This window comes from Sparus aurata, chromosome 13 (assembly GCF_900880675.1).
Source record: "Sparus aurata chromosome 13, fSpaAur1.1, whole genome shotgun sequence".
NCBI classification, from domain to species: Eukaryota; Metazoa; Chordata; class Actinopteri; order Spariformes; family Sparidae; genus Sparus; species Sparus aurata.
Genome location: NC_044199.1, coordinates 23,305,899 through 23,326,838, shown reverse-complemented (window position 1 = coordinate 23,326,838; position 20,940 = coordinate 23,305,899). Strand labels below are relative to the sequence as shown.

Sequence of the window (20,940 nt, the reverse complement as noted above, 5' to 3'; positions counted from 1 at the left end):
AGAGGCGGACCATCGACTCAGTCTTTGTCCGGGGAATTATGCAGCAGTTCACACAATTTTTCTGACTTCAGCGTACATTATTTCACACCGACAATAGCAGGCCACCGAATTATAAAGCAACGACTTCCTCAGCGTAAGGTGTAGCTCGAGCATGCCCCGACTGCGGCATGCATCGATAGCAGCATGCCCCGACGCGCGTGGACTGCGAGGGCCCGTTCAACGCTGCTTGCAGCTTTAATTATTTTTATTTTTCTCCGGCTAAAAGTGGTGCTGCAGGCTAAACCGTGCAAGGGAGGGTGGTGAAATTTGGAGGGTTGGTCCAGACTCCTGCGAATATCTCAGACACAAAAAACTATATATATCTGCCTGCAGGGGGCGCTATAACCTAGGCCAACGAGTTTTTGCCCATAACTCCCACACCGTATGTCGCACATTCAAAAACCTTGTATCCCCAGATTCCCAGAATGGAGCTGAATCACTTTGCGATTGGCCACGCCCACTTTCGCCTCGAAAGTTTTTTCGCTAAATCGCAAAAACTGAAAAACCTACTTTTTCGAACTTCTCCTTGGGATTTTGTCCAATCTGCGTGAAACTTGGCGCGTACACTCTTCAGCTGGACCTAACCAAAAATTATCAAAAGAATTTTGCTCGGTCAAAAAATGCGTAAATAATTAAGGAACAAATTTCTGTAGCTAGCTATAAAAATGTAAACTGTTTGATATCTCGGTCAAACTAAATGCGATTAACACCAAATTTGAGATCCTTGGTTGCCATGAGACTGGAAATGGATGAGCCGAATTTGGCGTATCTTGGCCACTAGGGGGCGCTAAAAATATGGGAAGTTTATATCTCTCTAACGGCTACACCGATTTTTACGAAATTTGGTCGGTATGATGTAGGGCCAATCCTGAGGCCATATCTTGAAGGTGGTCATGACTGGTCAATGTGGGCGTGGCCTATTACAAGATATACAACAAACATTAATTTCAGCCAAACTATTATGCTGAGAGCTTTGAAATTTATATGGTACATATAGAATAGGACACAGTTCTACCATACCAAAAATTGCACATTTACTCCACTAGTTGGCGCTATAATGGATGCAATCGCGTTTTTGCCTGTAACTTCCACATTATAACACATTTGCAAACCTTATATCAATAACTCCCCTGGATAAAGCTGGGTTTTCTGACATAGGACACGCCCACTTCTGATGCACATTTCGTTCGCTAAAGCGCCACATATGCAAAACCTACTTTTTCGAACTCCTCCTTGGGAATTTGTCCGATCTGCGTGAAACTTGGCACGTACACTCTTCAGCTAAACCTGATGTGAAGTTATCAAAAGAATTTTGCTCAGTCAAAAAATGCGCAGATTATTAACGAACAAAGTTCTGTAGCTAGCTATAAAAATGGAAAGTGTTTGATATCTCGCTCAAACTAAATGCTATTGACACCAAGTTTGAGATCCTTGGTAACCATGACACTGGGAAGTGATGCTCTGAATTTGGCAAATTTTGGCCACTAGGGGGTGCTAAAAATATGGGAAGTTCATATCTCCTGAACGGCTACACCGATTGTTAAGAAATTTAGTCGGTATGATGTAGGGCCAGTGTTGGGAAGATTACTTTGGAAATGTAGTTGGTTACAATTACAAGTTACCCTGTTGAAAATGTAATAGTAATGTAACTATTTCAATTACTTTCTCAAAGTAATGTAACTAATTACATTTGATTACATTATGATTACTTTTCTTAATTTTGAATGAAATCTCTCAACTGCTAACCATTTTCACATTTTAAGACCTATAGTGTGATAAACCTTTCAGTTCAAAGGTTTAACCATATGAGTCTGACCTTAGGCCTGTACTGCGAAGGAGGCTCACTTCCTCACTAAATGGAGCGACAAGGGGTGATTTCAGCCAAGAGGAGCAGGTTGTTTTAATGGAGAGAGTATGAGCGATACAAAAAAGCCTGATCACAGCCTGAAGCAACAGTGTTGCTGCAAATATGACAAGAGGCGGCTGATTTTAATTTCTGACAGCTCTACATTGAGCTGCTTTTAAATATGAAGCTTTAGAGCAACAACAACTGTTGTTTTAAACTGTGTTTTATATTGTTTTCATATATTTCACTGATCGCAATTATAAAATGCCAGTGTGTGTTTTAATGAAAGCGAGGCTGGGTGTGCGTATGAAAATAGGTTACAGTGGGTTTTTTAGGTGCTGTAGCTACAAGCAAATCTCATGTTGTCTCTGTACAAAGACCTTTTTAAATGTGAGAAAACAGAGTAGACTACTCAAGATTTGCGTTTGGGCAACACATAACAGGCGAAACAATTAATTTATTCATGGCCACATTAAGTTAAATTATCTGTCCTGCTGCGAGCGCACAACTTCTTTCAGTGGTGACTGACTGTATATAAGAGTAAATAGGCTATAGCCTAATAAATGACCTCCTGACGCGAGTCGAATCAACAGCTGAGCAGCGTATCCCCTCAGCTGAACATCTGTAGGCGGAGATGGCAGCGGATCAGCGCGATCTCTCCCTCCGTACAAATGCTCCGTTCTGATCCAGCTCCACTGGACTTTCAAAGTAAAGGTGACGCCAGCTGTAAATGAGTTAAATAGTGAAACAGCGGCGCTTTTATAGCCGATTTTATGATTAAACTCTGAACAGAACCTGGTCGGGACCAGGTTATGAGCTCAGCATAAGTTACCATGGTGATCTAGCTGGGTTAAAAGAGAGCCACCTTTGTAGTACAGGGAAGCGTGGCTTCTGTCTGTAGGAAGTGTTTTTTGTATTTCCAGCCCAGGAACATCTTGTGCGCAGCCGACACTGTTGCTGCTGAAAGTCTGACTGCCGCCGTATGGTTTGTCGGTTGAGTCGAACATGACCAGAGAGAGCCAATCACAAGCGTCAGTTTTGGAAGGAGGATGTTGATATGAAAAAAACTAAAAACAAACATGAATCCAGGGGGGCGAAAAACTATTTGATAAATCCGAGCTTTTGCAGCGATTTTTCAAATGTAACTCAAGTTGTAATCATTGAAATTTCCAAAAGCAACTGTAATTTAATTACATATTTTCTCCCAGTAATGTAACGGATTACAATTACGTAAATTTTGTAATTAAATTACGTAACGTCGTTACATGTAATTCGTTACTACCCAACACTGTGTGGGGCCAATCCTGAGGCCATTTGTTGAAGGTGGTCATGACTGGCCAATGTGGGCGTGATTTAGTACAACAAATCCAAATCGGCACCAATTCAGACTTTTGCACTTCGGGTGCACTTCCCATTACAGCGAATACCACGGCTCAGACGTTGGCCTGTGTCCTCACTTTTGCCTGCAGCCCGTCATCCTTTGAGGCCAACTTCCGTGGGCTCTGCGGTGCACAGGGCCTGTGTCGCGTGGGGGGGCTTGGCCCCCGTTCATAACTGCTTGCAGTTCTAGTTAGTTTTTTTTTTTTTTTGCGCATTCTCGAAATGTCGAAAACCGCAAACTCCTCCCAGGCATATTCACCAATTTGCATGTAACTTTGCACACAGCATCTGTGGACCCTACTGACAAAAAGTTATTAAAAGAATGTTCATATTTCAAACAATACAAAACTTATCAAATAACAACGTCCTGCAGATTTCATTACAAACAGGAAGGGTTGTATATCTCCATATTGGTGTGTCCGAATGACATCAAACTCAGCTTACTACTTCCCCACGAGCCCCGAAGACTCGGGCGCGCAGGTGGTTGAGTGGTTAGCGCGCATGCCATATACGCGGCCGACCCCGGTTCGATTCCGGCCGGAGGTCCTTTGCTGCATGTCACATCCCCCTCTCTCTCCCATTTTTCCTATCTGTCTACTGCTTAATAAAGGTGTCTATGCCAGAAAAAATCTGAAAAAAAAGAAGAAAAACGAGCCCCTAAGACTCTGTGTAAAATTTGGGGTAATTACCACAAGGTGGCGTATTTTATATCTCCACATTGGTAGGTCAGATTGACACGAAACTTGGTACAATTATTGCCAATGCCCTCCTGACAATAGCTGACGAAAGGTGTTACTAGGAGACTCTAGAGCGCCCCCTGGAATATTAAAAATCCAAGCCCCACCTCCTGCATGCACATACATGAATGATATTTGGTATGCATATGTGTCATGACCAAATGCACAAAAAAACCTCTGGGGTACCAAACTGTCACTCCAACAGGAAGTCGGCCATTTTGCTTTAAAGTTCCCATTTCACCCCCATTTTGATCCAATTCCATTATTCGTACTTTAATGAACTCCTCCTGCAGATTGAACTCCACAGACTTCCAATTTACTCAGTATCATCCTCAAACCTTGAACTTGAAGTTTTCGCTTACATCAAACATGGTGGGTGTCAGGGTGCGGTCCATTTTCATGCTTCCCCATAAAGAATCAAGTACCTATAACTTCACCATACAATTTCCTATGTACACCAAATTTGTCACACATGTTTATGATGTCGCCCTGAATACCTCCATGCATCAATACTGTGTCATATCCATAGCTCCACCACTGGACACAGGAAGTCTGACAAACATCCTATTAACATGACATTTATAGGTTTTTTCCTCCATATCATACACTACAAGAGAACATGCAAATAAAAGGTGAGCACACCCTCCGACAGCGTTGCCGCCAATCAACAATCACAACACAACTGACCACAAATATGTTTGAGGGATTTTTCACATGTCGTCCAGTGTTAGGAGCTGGCCTGCAAGGAAATACCTGTTGTGCCATTTTGTTTTTATATAGATTGCAGAGAGTTCTTCTGACTTCAGCCTACATTATTTAATACCAGCAGGAGCAGGCTACCAAATCATAAAGGAACAACTTCCTTATTCCTATCTGGACCAAACTTTACATGTTTTTAAAGAGTCCAGCCCTGAACACATAGGCTCATATACAGTCATAGTCACAGCGCCACGTGTTGGACACAGGAAATGAATATTTAATTTAACGTTAACAACAGAGCCAGCAGAGCTTGAATTGAACCACTCTCTGACAAAGTCTTTGTCAGGGAGTGGTTGGGGTATGTCATTTACAGGGCTTAGAGACTGGAGTTTATGTCTTGTTTGTGACCGAGAGAAAACAGTGATTTGCTTGTAATGTATGTAACTGAAGTTAAGTTATGTGAATGATGTAACTTCAGTCAGTGACGTTAGCTCAGTGGCATCACGTCACTACGTGAAATAACAGTACTCCACATCTAACCTTCAAATTAGGCTTGTCGTTCACACTTAGACTTTGAAACTTTACCACACATGCTTGGCTCTCCCTTGCTTACTGTTTATTTGGGCCTCTTGCTCATTTGTGCTCATCCTCTGTCCTGATTCTTGGCTTTGGTTCATCGCCTGGTCATGGTACATGGAGTTCTTAAGGGTGTTGGGCCTCACATTACACAAGGCCCAGTTAAGAAGTGTTTAACAACAACAAAAGGGGGATATAGATTAAATTTGGCTATCAATAATAATTAATGATTAATATGATCCAATTTGCATTAGATCACGTCGGGGCACCACCCTTGAAGAAGGGAAAAGATAGCAATTTTACAAAATCAGTCTCATAAAAATGTACTGAACTGTTTATAACTCTGGTTAATAATTAACTTAATAACTACAACCAATTTTACCATACAGCTAGTAATGGTTGAAGGATTTTGGAGTTCTTGACAGTGTAGAGGTTGGCAACATTCACTCTTGTACAATATTAAATAGACAGCAGAAAGGTTCAAGGTCTTTTATTTAACACAAAGATGGAAACACACAATCTAACTAACATGTACTTTATACAAGTGTGTGTGTGTGTGTGCCTGGCAGAACAAAGAAACAATGGTGGTCAATGATTTCATATGTGGGTGTGATATGCTCTAGCCTCAAGGAATGTGTGTGTGCCAGGTTACAGAAGATGGTTAGTTGCATGCAGAGACTCTTTGAGTCTTTGTGAAACATAATTTGACTAATGTCGAATTAGCCGTCTAGGAAAGCAAACTACCAATTACTTGACTTGAGGTCACGGTAACACCAAAACATTGAACAAACACATAAATTGAACACATTACATCAACCAGAGTTTAAAGTCCTGTGCTTAGCCGTGCTATGGCTTGCTATCTAAGCCCAGTTCAACGTTACCAGTCTTTGAAGAGAAGGTGATGTTGGTTGCAAGAGAAAGTTGGGGCTCCAATGTTGAACAAAGCTGTTCTTGCTGTGCAAGGTTTGCTGAAAGTCGGCAGAGGAGGAAACTGGTCCCTCCTTTTCTTTGTAAGGATAGCAGCTCGGTGCTAACCTGCTTGGTGTTCCTCAGATCCTCAGATTGGCAGGACCTTGTGTCGCTGCAGTGAGGAGAAGTTCTTTGGGCCTGCAGCTCACCCCAGCTTGTTGGGCCCAGAAGAAGGGATCTTGAAGGCAGGCAATGAATGCTCTGGGGTTTTGACTACCTGATCAGCGGAGGGTCTGTCACCCTGACCAATAGTAGCTCAAACCTGAATTTTGCACCTAGGTGTGAAGAATGGAGAATTCTGGGACACTGAGTTCAGTTCAGAGTCCATTTTGAAATCCATAATGAATGACTTCATCTGTGGGTCCCAACAAGGGAATACATCAATTGAGCGTCCAGTCACTTTTTTAATGCTCAGTGATCCCCAGAGACAAGGTCCACTTCCAGACACCAGGAGGCATTCTGCAATCTTTCAACACACTGTTAACAAAAAACTAATCAGTCTTTCTGACAGTGAAGTGTATGGTTGAGTCCTTAATCAGTGGAGAAAGGAGGTGTTGGGAGCTGTGGTGGTGTTGTGTAGTCTGATCGATGTTGGTTATGATTGTTCCACTCTGAAATCAAAGATGCACAGTTTGATCCATTGTGACATCAAAGCTGCACTGTTTCATCGACTGTGACATCACAGTTGATTTTGATTGTTCCACTATGAAATCACAGTTGAGATTAGATTAAGATTAAGATATTCCTTCATTGATCCCCCTCGGGAGCAATTTACAGATCATAAAGCAGTACATAGGGAAATAAGTAGCAGAACAAGAGTAAAAGCCGTTTCACACTGGTGCGATACGAAAATGCGGCACGGATTTGCGGAATATCCGTGCAGCAATGTTCCACATGTAAAGCATGCACACTGAGTCTGGTGCGAAATGTTGGCATTAATTTCGCACCAAACGAAAAAAAGTTGCAGTTCATTATCTGACAGCAGTGCTCAAGCTCTTCTTCTAGCAATTGGCTGGACCCTTGATCAAGCATTTGTGTGTTGTTGTTTTTTTAATAACTCAAATATCTGTATTTCCAGCTAGAAAAAGCACATCTCTCTCCTCCCTCCATTGTTGTTTACGTTTGTGTTGCTGCGTGGTGTACACGTGAGTTTTCCTCATGCTGAAAACGTGATTGTCGCACACGTGACATCACTCCCCGAGACGCAAGAAGAAAGCAAAAACATATATTTTTACTGAGGAAAATGACAAAAATAATAGTGACGCACAGTGACTTGAACAAGTAACTTTAATCTGAGCACTGGTTTGGAAATATTAACGCGATAGATTACTCATTTCTGCCAAAAAGTGGTCAGATCAGAGTAACGTGTTACTGGCATCACTGATTGTGTAGCTTAAGTGCAACATGGAGCTTGAAGATGTAAAGAAAAAATAAAAACAGGAGAATTAACTTTGAGCAAGTTTGGAGGAAAGTGGGAGGTATGGAACCATTTTAAACAAGTTGTGGGCAGTGACACCATGTGTCGGCTTTGTCGAGTGCATGAAGTGCGGCACTTGTTGCATTATTCATTAAGATAATTCTAAACAGATTTCTGTAGTTCAAACAACACGGAATTGTAGTTGAGAACGTCAATTATAACAGCGCACGTATTAAAAAAATGTCAGGTTTAAATCGGGCTTGGGCTCATAATTACAGTTAATGTGTCGGGCCGGGCTCGGACACAACGTGGATGGGCTCGGGTCGGGGCAGATCTAAGCTCTAGCTGGGACGCCAGAATGATTAAACGTTAGCTCATTTGATCAGATAAATCATTTGCTTTGTATGATGTTACTTTCCGTCTACAAAGCAAACAATTTAATTGGTCAAGCGTGCAGTTTCGCAGACGGCATTCCGCAGACGACAAAGTGGTTCCGGATTTTTTTTTGTTGCACGAAAGTTCCGCCCTGGTGTGCAAGCTCCCATTATAACCCATGAAATAGTTTTTTATACATTTCCGTGCGACCAATCCACACGGAAATTCGCACTTGGTGTGAAACGGCTTTAAGTCTCCTAAAATAGAGCCAATATTAGAGAGATATTGCAAAAGAATACATCTTTTTTGATAAGATTTATGATAAAGAACTATTAGAGTCAAGATAAACATCCTACTAATAATCATATATGATTCAGATTCAAGCATCTTATTTTTTACTGGCCAAAGTTAGATATGAATGTCATAATCATAATTAATGATTTATAACACACACAATTCAGTTCATTCACAACTATTTGAGTCTTAACCTTTTTCCACATGTTTTGTTCAGTAATTTATGTGTATAAACCACTTCTCTTTCTGTCTCAAACAGTTACATCTTCAGACTCAGCTGTACACGGCTTGGCCAGTGGGCCATCGGCTATGTGACCAATGATGGCAACATACTGCAGACCATCCCCAACAACAAACCGCTGTTCCAGGCCCTCATCGATGGCTTCAGGGAGGGCTTGTACGTAACCTGTCACTCACTCATAGTCTCACTGTCTCATACACCCTCCCTCCCTGTCCGTCTGTATACAAACAATAAATGATCAACTCTGTCCCATTTGATTCTCTGAAAGCTACTTCCTTTTCTTTGACTCAGGCAGACACAATGATTTCTTTCAGCCTTAAGTTGTTCTGCCAGACCATCTGTTTCATACCTGATAATCTGACCTCAGACAATTCAAACATGCTACCCTCCATTTTGTGCACTACTTCTCACTCGAACCAGCCATCAATCGCAGCTAGCTGAGGCTTTTCAAGGAGTGTTGTTTCGAGCTGTGTTTTCAATGTCTAGCTTATGCGGGGACTGGGAGGAGGGGGGATCCTGTTTGATGCACCTTTGCTTTTGATCAAATAGGGAGAACCCCAGCAAGTGAGGGGGACACAGGTTCCAATCAGTCCCTCTTTTAAATGTCATCCGTTGTAGTTATACCTAGAAATGTAAATGCTGATTTGAGTGGCTGTGGCAGAGACGTCATTTACACTATTACAACACACTGTGCCATCAAAATGATTTTGAACATATTATTTCAAGGTTTAAAAAAGGTACATGAATTCTTTAAATAGAAATGCTTTTTAAAGAAATGTGTCAAAAATCAGGATTGATTAAATGGCCAATGGATAACTTTTTTTTAAACTTATCATTAACAAGTACATGCTGAATACAGAGTGTGATGGCTGTCTTACAAGTAAATTTTTTAGCAATTTACATTTTTAATTTCTAACACTTCAGCAGATCAGCACAAGTTTTGAAGAATTTTCCGAAATGTATATCTTTTTCTTTTTTTAGTTAGTGATCAGAAATCATATAATCAAGAATCAAGTGACATCAACAACAGGTGATAGTAAGAAACTAGTTGAAAATGAATCTGCAACAACTTTAATTTAGAGTCCTGCTGAGGGGAAGTTAGGGAAGTCAGAAACTAGTTGTAAATTTCCTGGAAATGAATTTGATAAATTACCTGATACCTGATAACTGCTTGTTTGAAAAATATGATAATAATATTATCAAATGATATTTTGTTAATTTTCAATACATTTTAATTTCTTGTGTTAATTTGGAGGTACTTTGCTTGGTAAGTACCACCTACTAACCAAAATGTGTAGATCTATAAAATAAGTGTTACCAATATACATTTTTAAAAATCAAATCCCTTTAATTATTGAAATTAATACTTGATAACATGTTGGATGATGTGCCGAACACATCATGACTGATGGAATTATTTTGAGCAAATAACGTGCAGTGTATGTGTAACTGTAAGCTTGTTAAAACTCAAACAAGTTCTTCTCATTCACAGCTATTTGTTCCCTGATGGACGCAGTTACAATCCTGATCTCACCGGTTTATGTGAGCCGATGCCTCATGATCACATCAAAGTTACACAAGTGGGTTTGTATGTGTTTCTGAAAACATGCGTCATCTGGATAAACAGAGTGATGGTCATGTTTCCGACTGGTCATGGAATTTCTTAGTCTCACAAAGCCAAAATACATAATGTGCACTTCACAGTACCTCACTTATTCAATGGTATAAAAATGTTCACTTTGAATTGACTGAATTTGGTCACATTTTTGTCAGATCACTCAGTGAACCAATGGTTATTTATGTATTTATTTTTTAATTACATAAGGCATGAAGTAAAATGACATTTGTCAATGTTACAATGTTGTAAAAGTAATCGTCTAACTGTGACTTTTTGTCTGTCTCTAAATTATTCCAAAATTGCTTTTTGTGCATAGAGACATTTCAGTGTCGCTATGCACAAAAAGCAGTTGATGATTTTTTCGAGAACTGACACTACATTTTCCATTTTGAAAATGTTGACTGAGTGTAGAGACTATTCTTTTGATGTAACTTTGCACAAATAAACTGTTGTGTGATTTTACGTGAGTCTCATGGGTGTGAATGTTTTTTCATTGTGTCCGAGCCCTAACCAAAGGTAATTATCTGTCACTATGTGAGAGATAATTACTTGTAGCTAGTGATGTGTCCATCCACTTCAGTGTAGTGCTTACTGTGAATGGCCAAAAGAAGTCTTCATTTTTTGTACACTCTATTATTAATGTCTGACTGTCTCAAACATATTTTTAGCAGCCCGACCAGATGATAATGTATGAAGAGAATAATTGTTGTCAGGTGTTGTGTCCAAGAATTTAGGACATGATGAGAATATTTTGAGAATATTTCCAAACAGAGGAAATCAGTACATATTACTGGATTTAATAGATGGCTTTAATTGTTTTTTTTTATATTATTTGTTTAATAGAACTTATTGTAGCTTAGAAAAAAAAAATTCTACCCTCGTGACAACAACACTGACTATGACAATTTAAGGTCATGGAATAGCTCTGAGTTAGAGATGGAAATTCCTTGCAAACAACATAAAATTTGACATAAGTATATGTGTTTTTGTTCTCAGCTTTAGTTTGATATATGCCCCTCTCGATGACTAACAGGAGTTTGCTCTGCCTCAACAGGAGCAGTATGAGCTGTACTGTGAAATGGGCTCCACCTTTCAGCTTTGTAAGATCTGTGCTGAAAATGACAAAGACGTGAAGATCGAACCCTGTGGTCACCTTATGTGCACCTCCTGTCTTACAGCCTGGCAGGTATTGTAGTGAACTGTACTGCATTAACACATTTATAGTCTGTATATATGTTCTGTAGTTTTTGTAGTATGAAGATGTTTACAAACGTTTCCATTTCATTATCCAGTGTGTAATGAGGAATAATTTCCCTTGTACTTGTACTTTGTATTTCGAGATCCAGGGTTCAATGTTCCCCTTACACATGTGTATGGGACATCTGGGTTTATGCAAGAATCTTTACATCTTCAGTTCTTTGTCTAGTTTTACAAAAAATATCAAAAGCCCACATGTAAGATATGAACAATTTTAGCTCTTGAAAGTGGAATGAATGTGGTTTGAAGATTAATAAGCATTTGCAAATAAGTGAGAAAGGACTACTGAATAATAGAAGCAGCTTTCAGCCTCCAGTGCAAGATACATGGTAGAAAAAAAACCTGTCACGTCCTTCCTGTCCTTACATCTGTCCTAATCAAATTTCCACAAATCAGTGAGTAGCAAAAGTGAAGGTGTGTGCACACAGTATTATCCAGTGTTTCCACATGTGTTTCTCTTTGTCTTGCTGTCTGCTATCACTTTGTGTTCATTCCACAGCGCACCGTCCTGCACTGCTGTCTTCATTGTGCTTGTGCACTCGTTTATGCAGCAGAAGCTGTGCCACCAAAAAGTGTTTGTAATAACCTTCCCCTTATGAGTCATTTACATCAGTCCAGAGACCCCCTCCTCTCCTTCCTTACTCCCTCAGTCTGTTATACCCCCCACCACCACACATAACTCCTTTGCTTGGGACATCTGTTTTACAGTCACAGTGATGGCTCTCCTGACAAGTTCTGTACTGACCCTAATGGTATTGATCTCTGGCAGGGACACATACACATTCACTCTTCAGTACTGGACACAGGCCCAAAAACCTGTCTTAAAATCAAGATTCATCTAGAGCAGGGCTGTACGTTAACTTTTTCAGCACATAGCACTAGTGCTACAGAGGCTGACAGTTTTTTAGCACAGGACCAGAGAGTTGTAGCACACCCTAAAAATGCCTGTCACCTCTACAGAGGACAATTAATGCAGCTCATCACTTACACAGTAACATCAAGTGTAATTCATATATACATAACGTAATACAATTATAGAATAATTACTCGAAATGTTTTCAGATACAGAAGAAGCATCTTTATTACACTTCAAACAACTCATTTTTAGGTCAAATTCACACCGCTTTACATCACAGTCACACCGCGCTTTCTTTTGGGACTACATTTTCTCAACCGCAGAACCCCCATATCCCTACGCATGAGCGCTAATGTGGAAGGATACGGAGAGTTAAGTTTCGTTTTTATCGAAAGTAAACCTCTCGTCCAGCAACTGGGCCTCGTGCTGTATTCTGCCGCTCACAGATCAGTTGTTGCCCAGTTACGCTAGTGCGTAGGGATACAGGGATTCTGCGGTTTCAAACAAGATTCCGGACAAGATTTTTTTTTTTTTTGTGGCTAAATCTGCCCATAGCACCCATGCTACAGGGCAGCTTAATTCTTAGCACAGGCATGTTTTGATGTAGCACGTGCGACATATATGTCGCACTGTACAGCCTTGATCTAGAGGGCAGATATATTAGCACTCATTTAATAATGCTCTTATTGATGTTAGATATGTATAAAATTGTTCAACTTTCCCAATTTGTGGGATGTACATACAAAGATAAAGCAGGAGACCTGATGTCTCTGCCTATAATCTATCCATCTATAGGACAATTACTGCAGGTTTTATACATGAAGATGAGTACACTTTTTTTCAGTCAGCATTGTAATTGTGTACATTTTGTTGAACCTCTTGTGCTTTGCTTTACTCGAAAGGATTTATTTCAAAAGAAGCAAACCGCAAAATAGAGTTTAAACCCTTCAAACGTATTCAAATGTAGGACTTGTTATCCTCTTTTGCTTACCAGTGATGCTGAGAGGAAATTATAATGAAAGCACTGATGTCCCCTCCAGTGCTTTCTGTGAAAATGCAGCCAATCTATTAATGGTGTCACAGGAAGTAACCCTTAACTGTGTTCTTTTTTAATCTTGCAAAAAAGGAAATTCTGATCTTGCAAAAAATCAGTTTACTGATTAATAATCAGTTTTGGTTACAGCTTACAAGAAATAATGAATTCCTAATGGGAAGTTGTTTCTAAAACCTACCTTTGCTCCCCAGAATATTTTCTTAAGTCAAGTTTCAGGGTCCTTTGCACAAAAGGTGTTGGAAAACCCTGATTGAACTTCTGAAGATTTTTGGAGCACACGCAATAGTTTTTGGTTTGCCTTGTGCCCTCTGAACAGCAGGATTCAGGAGCACTCATACCAACAGTGTTTGTTTCTCATACTTCCTGTTTTGACAACTCTACATGACCCTGCTTCCTATACAACCTCAATCAGTGATTTAGTGTTGTATGTCTGTGTGTGTGTATATACAGAATGTGTGCTTTAATAATTACGTATGTTCCTCCACATTAGCTATACTATGAGTCAGAGAGATAGGGGGAACCCTTCTACCATGTGGCAGTGAATCCCCCAGCACCAATCTGCTCATGTAATTGACTCAGTGGCGATTCCCTGACATTCCTTTTGTTCTTTTTATTAGTCATCTGGGGTGGAACACACTGACAGCTGGCTGATGATCAGTGTAATTCCACATCCTATTTTCTTTTGATCTCTGAAGAGTGTGGGGGCACATGTAAGAGTTCCCTCATTCTAGCTTTTAGTTTTACCCTGAACCAATTCAGTGAGGACACAGAGTGATTCACAGGGGCTTTCCGGTGCCTTATCTTTACCAGATGGTAGGTTTTATTAGATGATAAGATTTGTGCAACTTACTAATAATTGTATCAAGCGTGTTGGAAAATAGTCACAAGTTCTTTCCACCAACTACAAAGACAACTTTGTCCAGACTGATGCAAACTGTTGTTCAGCTTTTTTCTTTCTTTTTTTTGATAGGCATTTATTTGACACCTAGATGTACAAACTTTTTTTTTTTTATTAATCTGTGCTTTTGATAGCAGTGGCAAGAGTATTATGTTTTCAGGTTGTCTTTCCCATTCTTGTGAATATGATGTCTCAGAAACCTTTGGAGGGAAAATCTACAAATTTGGCATATACATAACCTTGGACCTAGACATCTCAAATGAATCATTCCTCAACTGCAGTCTAGTTGAATAGTTCAGATACACATGGCAGTCTCGAGTCCCAGTGATTTCTGCAAGTCTCAATTTTCTGTGATGGAACGAGTGGACTTAGTCACTAAAACATTCATGAAGTATGCTTTAATAATGAATTAACTATAGGTCTTCTGAAAATGACCAAATTTGCTGGCTCAACAACTTGAACAATCAATTTTGGGGATTTTTGGGCCTTTAACCCCAAGAAAACCATACCTACTGTCAAGTATGGTGCTGGTAGTTTTATGCTGTGGGACTGTTTTGAGGCCAATGGATCTGCTGCTCTAATGTAAGTTAATGGAATAATGAAAGAGGAGGATTATCTCAAAATTCTTCAGGAAAGCCTAAAATCATTGGTCGGAAGATTGGGTTTTGGGCGCACGTGTGAGTTCCAACAGAACAATGATCCCAAACAGACATCAGAAGTGGTAAAGGAATGGATCAGTCATGCTAGAATAGAGGTTTTGGAACGGCCTTTCCAGAGTCCTGACTTGAACCTTTTGAGAACCAGTGGACTGTGCTTAAGGGACAAAGTTATAGCCAGCAAGCTGTAGAGGAGTGGTTACAATTTTTACCAGAGGACTACCAGAATCTTATGGCTGGCCACTAAAAGCATCTAACTCAGGTAAAACTGGTAAAGGGACATTTTACCAAATATTATACTTACTGTATCTATATTTTTGATCCAGCAGATTTGGTCTCATATTTAGAGAACTATAATAAATTAATTAGCGAACCAAACTTCATGATTTTTTGTGACAAGGTATTATATCTTCCACTCGTTACATCACAGAAACATGAGAGTTGTAGAGATCACTGGGACTCAAGACTGCCATGATAAACATGTTCTTTACAAGTGTATGTAAACATTTGACCATAACTGTAGATTTTGCCCCGTTATAACCTCGAGGTCTAGACATCTGCAAATCCATACGTCAGTGTAGAATGTTAAGTCTAGCAACACCCTGTTTATGAACTTAAATGTCTATTTGGGTCTATTTCTGAACCGAAGTAAAGCAGGAAATGTTTATTTCTTCACTTTACCATGGCAGAACTTCAGGAGCAGTTTGTCAATTCAGTCGTGTCTGTTGGTGAGCTATATGGTTTCCTTAGCGCCTATGACCATTCCTCTTAACCTCCCACTCCTTCCCTTCTCAACCCACTTGAAATAGGAATACATTTCATCAGGCGGGGAAGGTACCCTGCCAAGTCCCTAACCATATGGCCACCACAAATGCAACTTTGTTCTCTGTTAATATTGTCTGCCTTTGATTTTGGCTTCTGAGTCTGTTGCAGGAGATGCACTGAAAACCAAAACCTCCTTTATTCTCTTATTTATGACCCCTGTTTGACAAGGGCTGCCATGTGGAATATGTACATGTGGCCAATGAATGTTGTAAAGTTGCAAAACACTTTTCAGTGGAGAGGATCTACATAAGCATGTATCCAGTCATGACTTTGCCAGAGTTCTTTCATGAATGTGGAGAAGAGAGATATGGTAGTAGTGAAGCACATAACCATAACCATGTGTATCCCAGCTAAGTGCAACATCAGCCCTCCCACAGGTCCAAGTGATTCCTTATGTTCCCACTCCAACAACGAAACACTGGTCAGCAGATCATTAGATATAGAGATGTCTGTTGGTTATAAATGTTACTCTTTCCCTTATCTGTTCCAGGAATCCGATGGTCAGGGTTGTCCATTCTGTCGGTGTGAGATCAAAGGCACAGAACAAATAATTGTGGATCCCTTTGACCCACGGAATGAGGGCAGCAAATGCTTTCTCCTGAACCAGCACAGCTGCCCTTTGCTGGAGCTGGATGATGAGGAAGACCGAGAGGACTGCCTGGTCATGAGCGGACTGGCAAACATCAGGAAGGTAAAGACTTGCAGATAGTAGATCTATTTGTCGGTAGATGGCTTAAGAAATTTAATATGCCATTTATTTAGGGTGTTCATAATAGTCCTAGCAAAGTGTGGTTGAACCTTTAAGGCTATGTCCAGACCACAATCTGATTTGTTTCTCCCATCAGATCTGAAAGATGGAGTGTTCTCACTATTATATGCAACTGATCAGATCTGATTTCTGGGTCTAGATGTCGCCAACATATCTGAATGGGTTGCTATGGGAACAAACATATGCATCGGTAACTTTATATGCTCACACTGTCAAGTCATGGATTTTTCAGCTGTGACTTCACTTATTATGTTCTCCATGTTGTCATCCATATGGTTCTGTTAGAAGCAGCCTGGATTCTCCTAAGGCGCTCTGATGTACTTATATCTTTGGATTTTATGTCACCATTGTGTGTGGCGCATCGTGAGTGACACAAAAGATGCTTTGAAATCCGATATTAGCGGCCAGAGCATCCATACTAAGATGCACCTGTAGAGATCTAATTTGAATCACATTTCTAACCACCTCCAAATGTGGATTACAAAAGATTGTATAGATCTAGTTATGTCACTGGGGATTTGGACTGGTAGTCTGAACAAAGCCTTAGAGCAGCAGCTCTCAAGTGACCACATGATTAATCACATTGTATGCTCAGACAGGGATAACTACGGAGCCCTGGAGGTGACATGGATAGAGTTTTTTTTATCTCGCTAGTGCGACTTACTATCTCGCACGCGCGACTTTCTTTTACATGTTTTTATTTTTACGTTGTACCAAACCGTACCAAACTGTGGCCCCCATACTGAGGTACGTACTGAACCGAGACTTTTGTGTATCGTTACACCCCTAATATACATATGTATTATATATAATATATTATATTATGGCATGCCATTCATATATTGAATTGATTCTTCAATATATTGAATGATATACAGTAGGGGTGTCAACGTCTACACATGTAAACGGATACACGGATAACAAATCATAACCGTTTAGAAAAATCAATAACCGTTTACACCTCTTTTTTTCTTCCTCCTCCTCCTCCTCGTTCATTTCTCATCAATATGTATAGTATTCAGGGTTTCCCCTACATGTAATTGACTGTGGCGCACCGCCACGTCAAAAAATAAAAGCCGCCACACCTTAAAAATTCAGGCATAAATAAATCCAGTGGAAATATTTTACCGTCGTCTTCCACCGCAGTCTTTGACGTTAACTAGCATGTTGGATATTTAGCTTGATAATTGGCTAGAGGATTAAAATTTTCACTTAGACCAGAGTCCTGCACTGGTCACCGCATCCGACCCGTTATCCGACAGTAGCACAGATTACATTCCGTACCAGAGCCGACCCGCTATAAATTGATACCGACGCCCGAAGGAAAATTGGACGGACGCAATTTTTAAAAGTGAAAGTAAGATAATGTTACCTGAAAGCTTCAGATAATAACATTAACTAACTATACACTTAAATGTTCCCACTAGTGCAGTTATCCGCATACATAATAGATGAATGGGGCACAATGTTACGTTGATATAAAAAAAATTTAAAAAAACCCGCAGCCTCAGCCAGTGTCGCGTCACGTCACTTCAAGTTGACTGGGGGACACGATGGCGGCGGTCAACAAGCGGAGCACTGTGTGTTTTTTAAACAAACTGCCAGTGGAAATCAAGTTGAGTGTAGGCTTTGTCAGGCAAAGTTGGCTTACAACAACAGCACGGGATCCATGCTAAACCACCTGTGATGGAAACACCCGAACAATTTGGAGGGAGAGATTGCTGATGGCATCGGTGCTACCACAACTGCGATAGAAAGAGATCATAAATCTCCGACGTGTAACCGTGTACACGTCGGTTAGAAGCCCCGTTTACACGTGTAGAACAAATTGTAAACGTTGACACCCCTAATATACAGTATATATATATATATGATGATACATACATACATACATACATACATACATACATCATTCAATATATTCAAGGTTCCTTCCATATATTCAAGAATTCATTCAGTATATTCAAAATATTTGTATATTTGTATGTATGTATATATGTATGTATATATATGGATATATACATACACACATATATACATGAAGAATACACCTTAAAGAAATAATTGACTTTTCTCTCAGCACTGTGCCGAGCGCCAGAACTCGCCAATGGTGTCTCCCAGCTCTTCACCTGTCAGCCAACACAGAAAGGGTCATGGAGGAGACCTAAGCCATTGTGTCCAGCACCTTGGCCTTCCCCCAGTCCCACCACGACTTGACCTCATCCAGAAAGGCGCCATTCGCTCCCCATCTGTTAGTCCCACCGCCTCCCCCAAGGTAAGTCATATCATTCCTCTGTCATAACCCAGCTCCTAGGCCATGACAAATACGGGTGAAGTGTGTCAGTCAGTAACGGCAGTGGTGTAACTGTGGATGTTTGAACAATGATGTGTAAGGTGTTGTGAAGCAAAAGCAAAACAGAAATCGAACAAAAGACGAAAGCCTGCAGGAGCAGGTTTGAATAAGTCCAGGTGAGTGAGAGAGCCCGTAAAACAATGGGAGCTGACCTTTTATCCTATGGGAGCGTTAGGCCCAGGTGCAACACAGTAATTCATAACCACACCTGCATCAGACTGTTTATGCTAGGCAGAGACCATCACACCTCTGATATAAACAAAAAAGGCCACCTGTCTTTTCCTGTAAATAATCATTACAGTTAATGTTGACTGTCATATTAACATCTTAAACTATCTTTATGTCAATGATAAGTTCAGAAAGTGCTTTACAGTCAAAATTTACAAAAAATTTACAAAAATATTTTATCAGCTAAACACTGTCAATCCACTTTGACTGTGTCTCTGTCAAGATGTGGGCCCAACAGTCCTGTTGCTTGACCAGCAGTCCCCTATGTCCATTTAATTTCTTGCTTCTTGACATTAACCAGGAGCAAGCCAAAACTTTGCTAGATTAGCATGACTCTTCGTCTTCTCTCTGGCGGGGTCAGGTTGGATGGTTGAAAGATGCCGTGGGCAGTTATTATCTCTAAGTATGCTACTCTTAATCAAAAACCTTTGCTCTCTTCTGCAATGCTGATGAATGTATTCCCATCATAGACAATTCGTGTTTCAGCAGTAACAAAAAGCTAGAGCAAAAACTAAAAGAAAAGTTAAAAAATCAAAATGTTAAGCTTCACCTATATAAAACAAAACTGGGAGAGGGAAAATAATAGTTGGATCTTAGAAGAGTTCTGGAAGGAATACTGTTAATTTCAGTGGACTATTTTGAGCTCAATTGCATGGCGGGTGTTTGTCTGGAAGAATGTTGTAGATTTTTTATTACACCTGCTCAGGCATCTCATCACTCAGCGGTTCCAGCTGCTAGAGGAATTGTGACTCCCAGGAAGCCAACCACTATCACTTTTTTGGGCCTGTCCAAAGTAAATGCCTTTTGGTTTAAAGCTATTCAAAATTAGTCATATATTTGAGACAAAAATTTAATTTAAGTAGGATGAACTCCTCTCTGGTCTTTTATGTTCAATTTCTACAAATGTTGAAGCAAAATACTTATTTGGAATCCTAAGTATTGCTGCCAAAAAAGCTATTGCAAGGAAATAGCTCCAGTCAGATTCCCCTTCTATTGAGAGCTGGTACGATATTTTTTATGAACTCTCTTTAATGGAAAGACTGACCTTTCAATGAGGCTCCCGGAATGCCAATTCGAGGAAAATTTGGAAAAAGTGGAGAATGTATATTTCCCGAAAAAAAAAAACACAATATAAAGAAAGAACATGTTTATTCAGCTCTTCATAACTTGTCTATATTTATTTCATTTTCTCAAACTCAAAACACCCTATGTACTGTCTGTTTTTGTTTTGTGTTAAAAAACTGAAAAAATTGCTCATTGTATGAAAGGACGTATCTAAAGATGAATATGGAATTGTTGTGAAGATGTGAAACCAAATAAAGGAAAAAGAATGTGTTGGGCCTTGCATTACACAAGGCCCAGTTAAGGAGTGTTTAACAACAATAAAAGGGGGATTTAGGTTAAATTTGACTATCAATAATAATTAATGATTATTTGGGATAATTATTAATTATGATAAATAATATGATCCAATTTGCATTAGATCACCTCGGGGCACCACCCTTGAAGAAGGGAAAAGATAGCAATTTTACTAAATCAGTCTCATAAAAATTTACTGAACTGTTTATAACTCTGGTTAATAATTAACTAGATAAATACAACCAAATTTACCATAACAGCTAGTAATGGTTGAAGGATTTTGGAGTTCTGGAGGTTGGCAACATTCACTCTTGTACAATATTAAATAGACTGCAAGAAGGTTCAAGGTCTTTTATTTAACACAAAGATGGAAACACACAATCTAACTAACATGTACTATATACAAGTGTGTGTGTGTGTGTGTGTGTGTGTGTGTCTGTGTGTGTGTGTGTGACGTGGTGCCAGGTTATAGAAGATGGTTAGTTGCATGCAGA

The 20,940-nt window shown here is 39.9% G+C and overlaps 1 protein-coding gene across 8 annotated transcripts in view; it reads left to right on the top strand.

Moving 5' to 3' along the window:
• Positions 1-20,940, top strand: part of cblb (Cbl proto-oncogene B, E3 ubiquitin protein ligase) — a 146,986-nt gene that overhangs the window by 70,069 nt on the left and 55,977 nt on the right. For all 8 annotated transcript variants that reach the window (XR_003986471.1, XR_003986472.1, XR_003986473.1 and 5 more), the window contains 5 exons: positions 8,592-8,729; positions 10,066-10,153; positions 11,246-11,377; positions 16,228-16,428; positions 18,587-18,781. Coding sequence is in view for 4 of the 8 variants with exons in the window: in XM_030438503.1 (XP_030294363.1) it covers positions 8,592-8,729; positions 10,066-10,153; positions 11,246-11,377; positions 16,228-16,428; positions 18,587-18,781 (754 nt within the window). In the remaining 4 variants the exon portion in view is untranslated. The remainder of the gene's footprint in view (positions 1-8,591; positions 8,730-10,065; positions 10,154-11,245; positions 11,378-16,227; positions 16,429-18,586; positions 18,782-20,940) is intronic.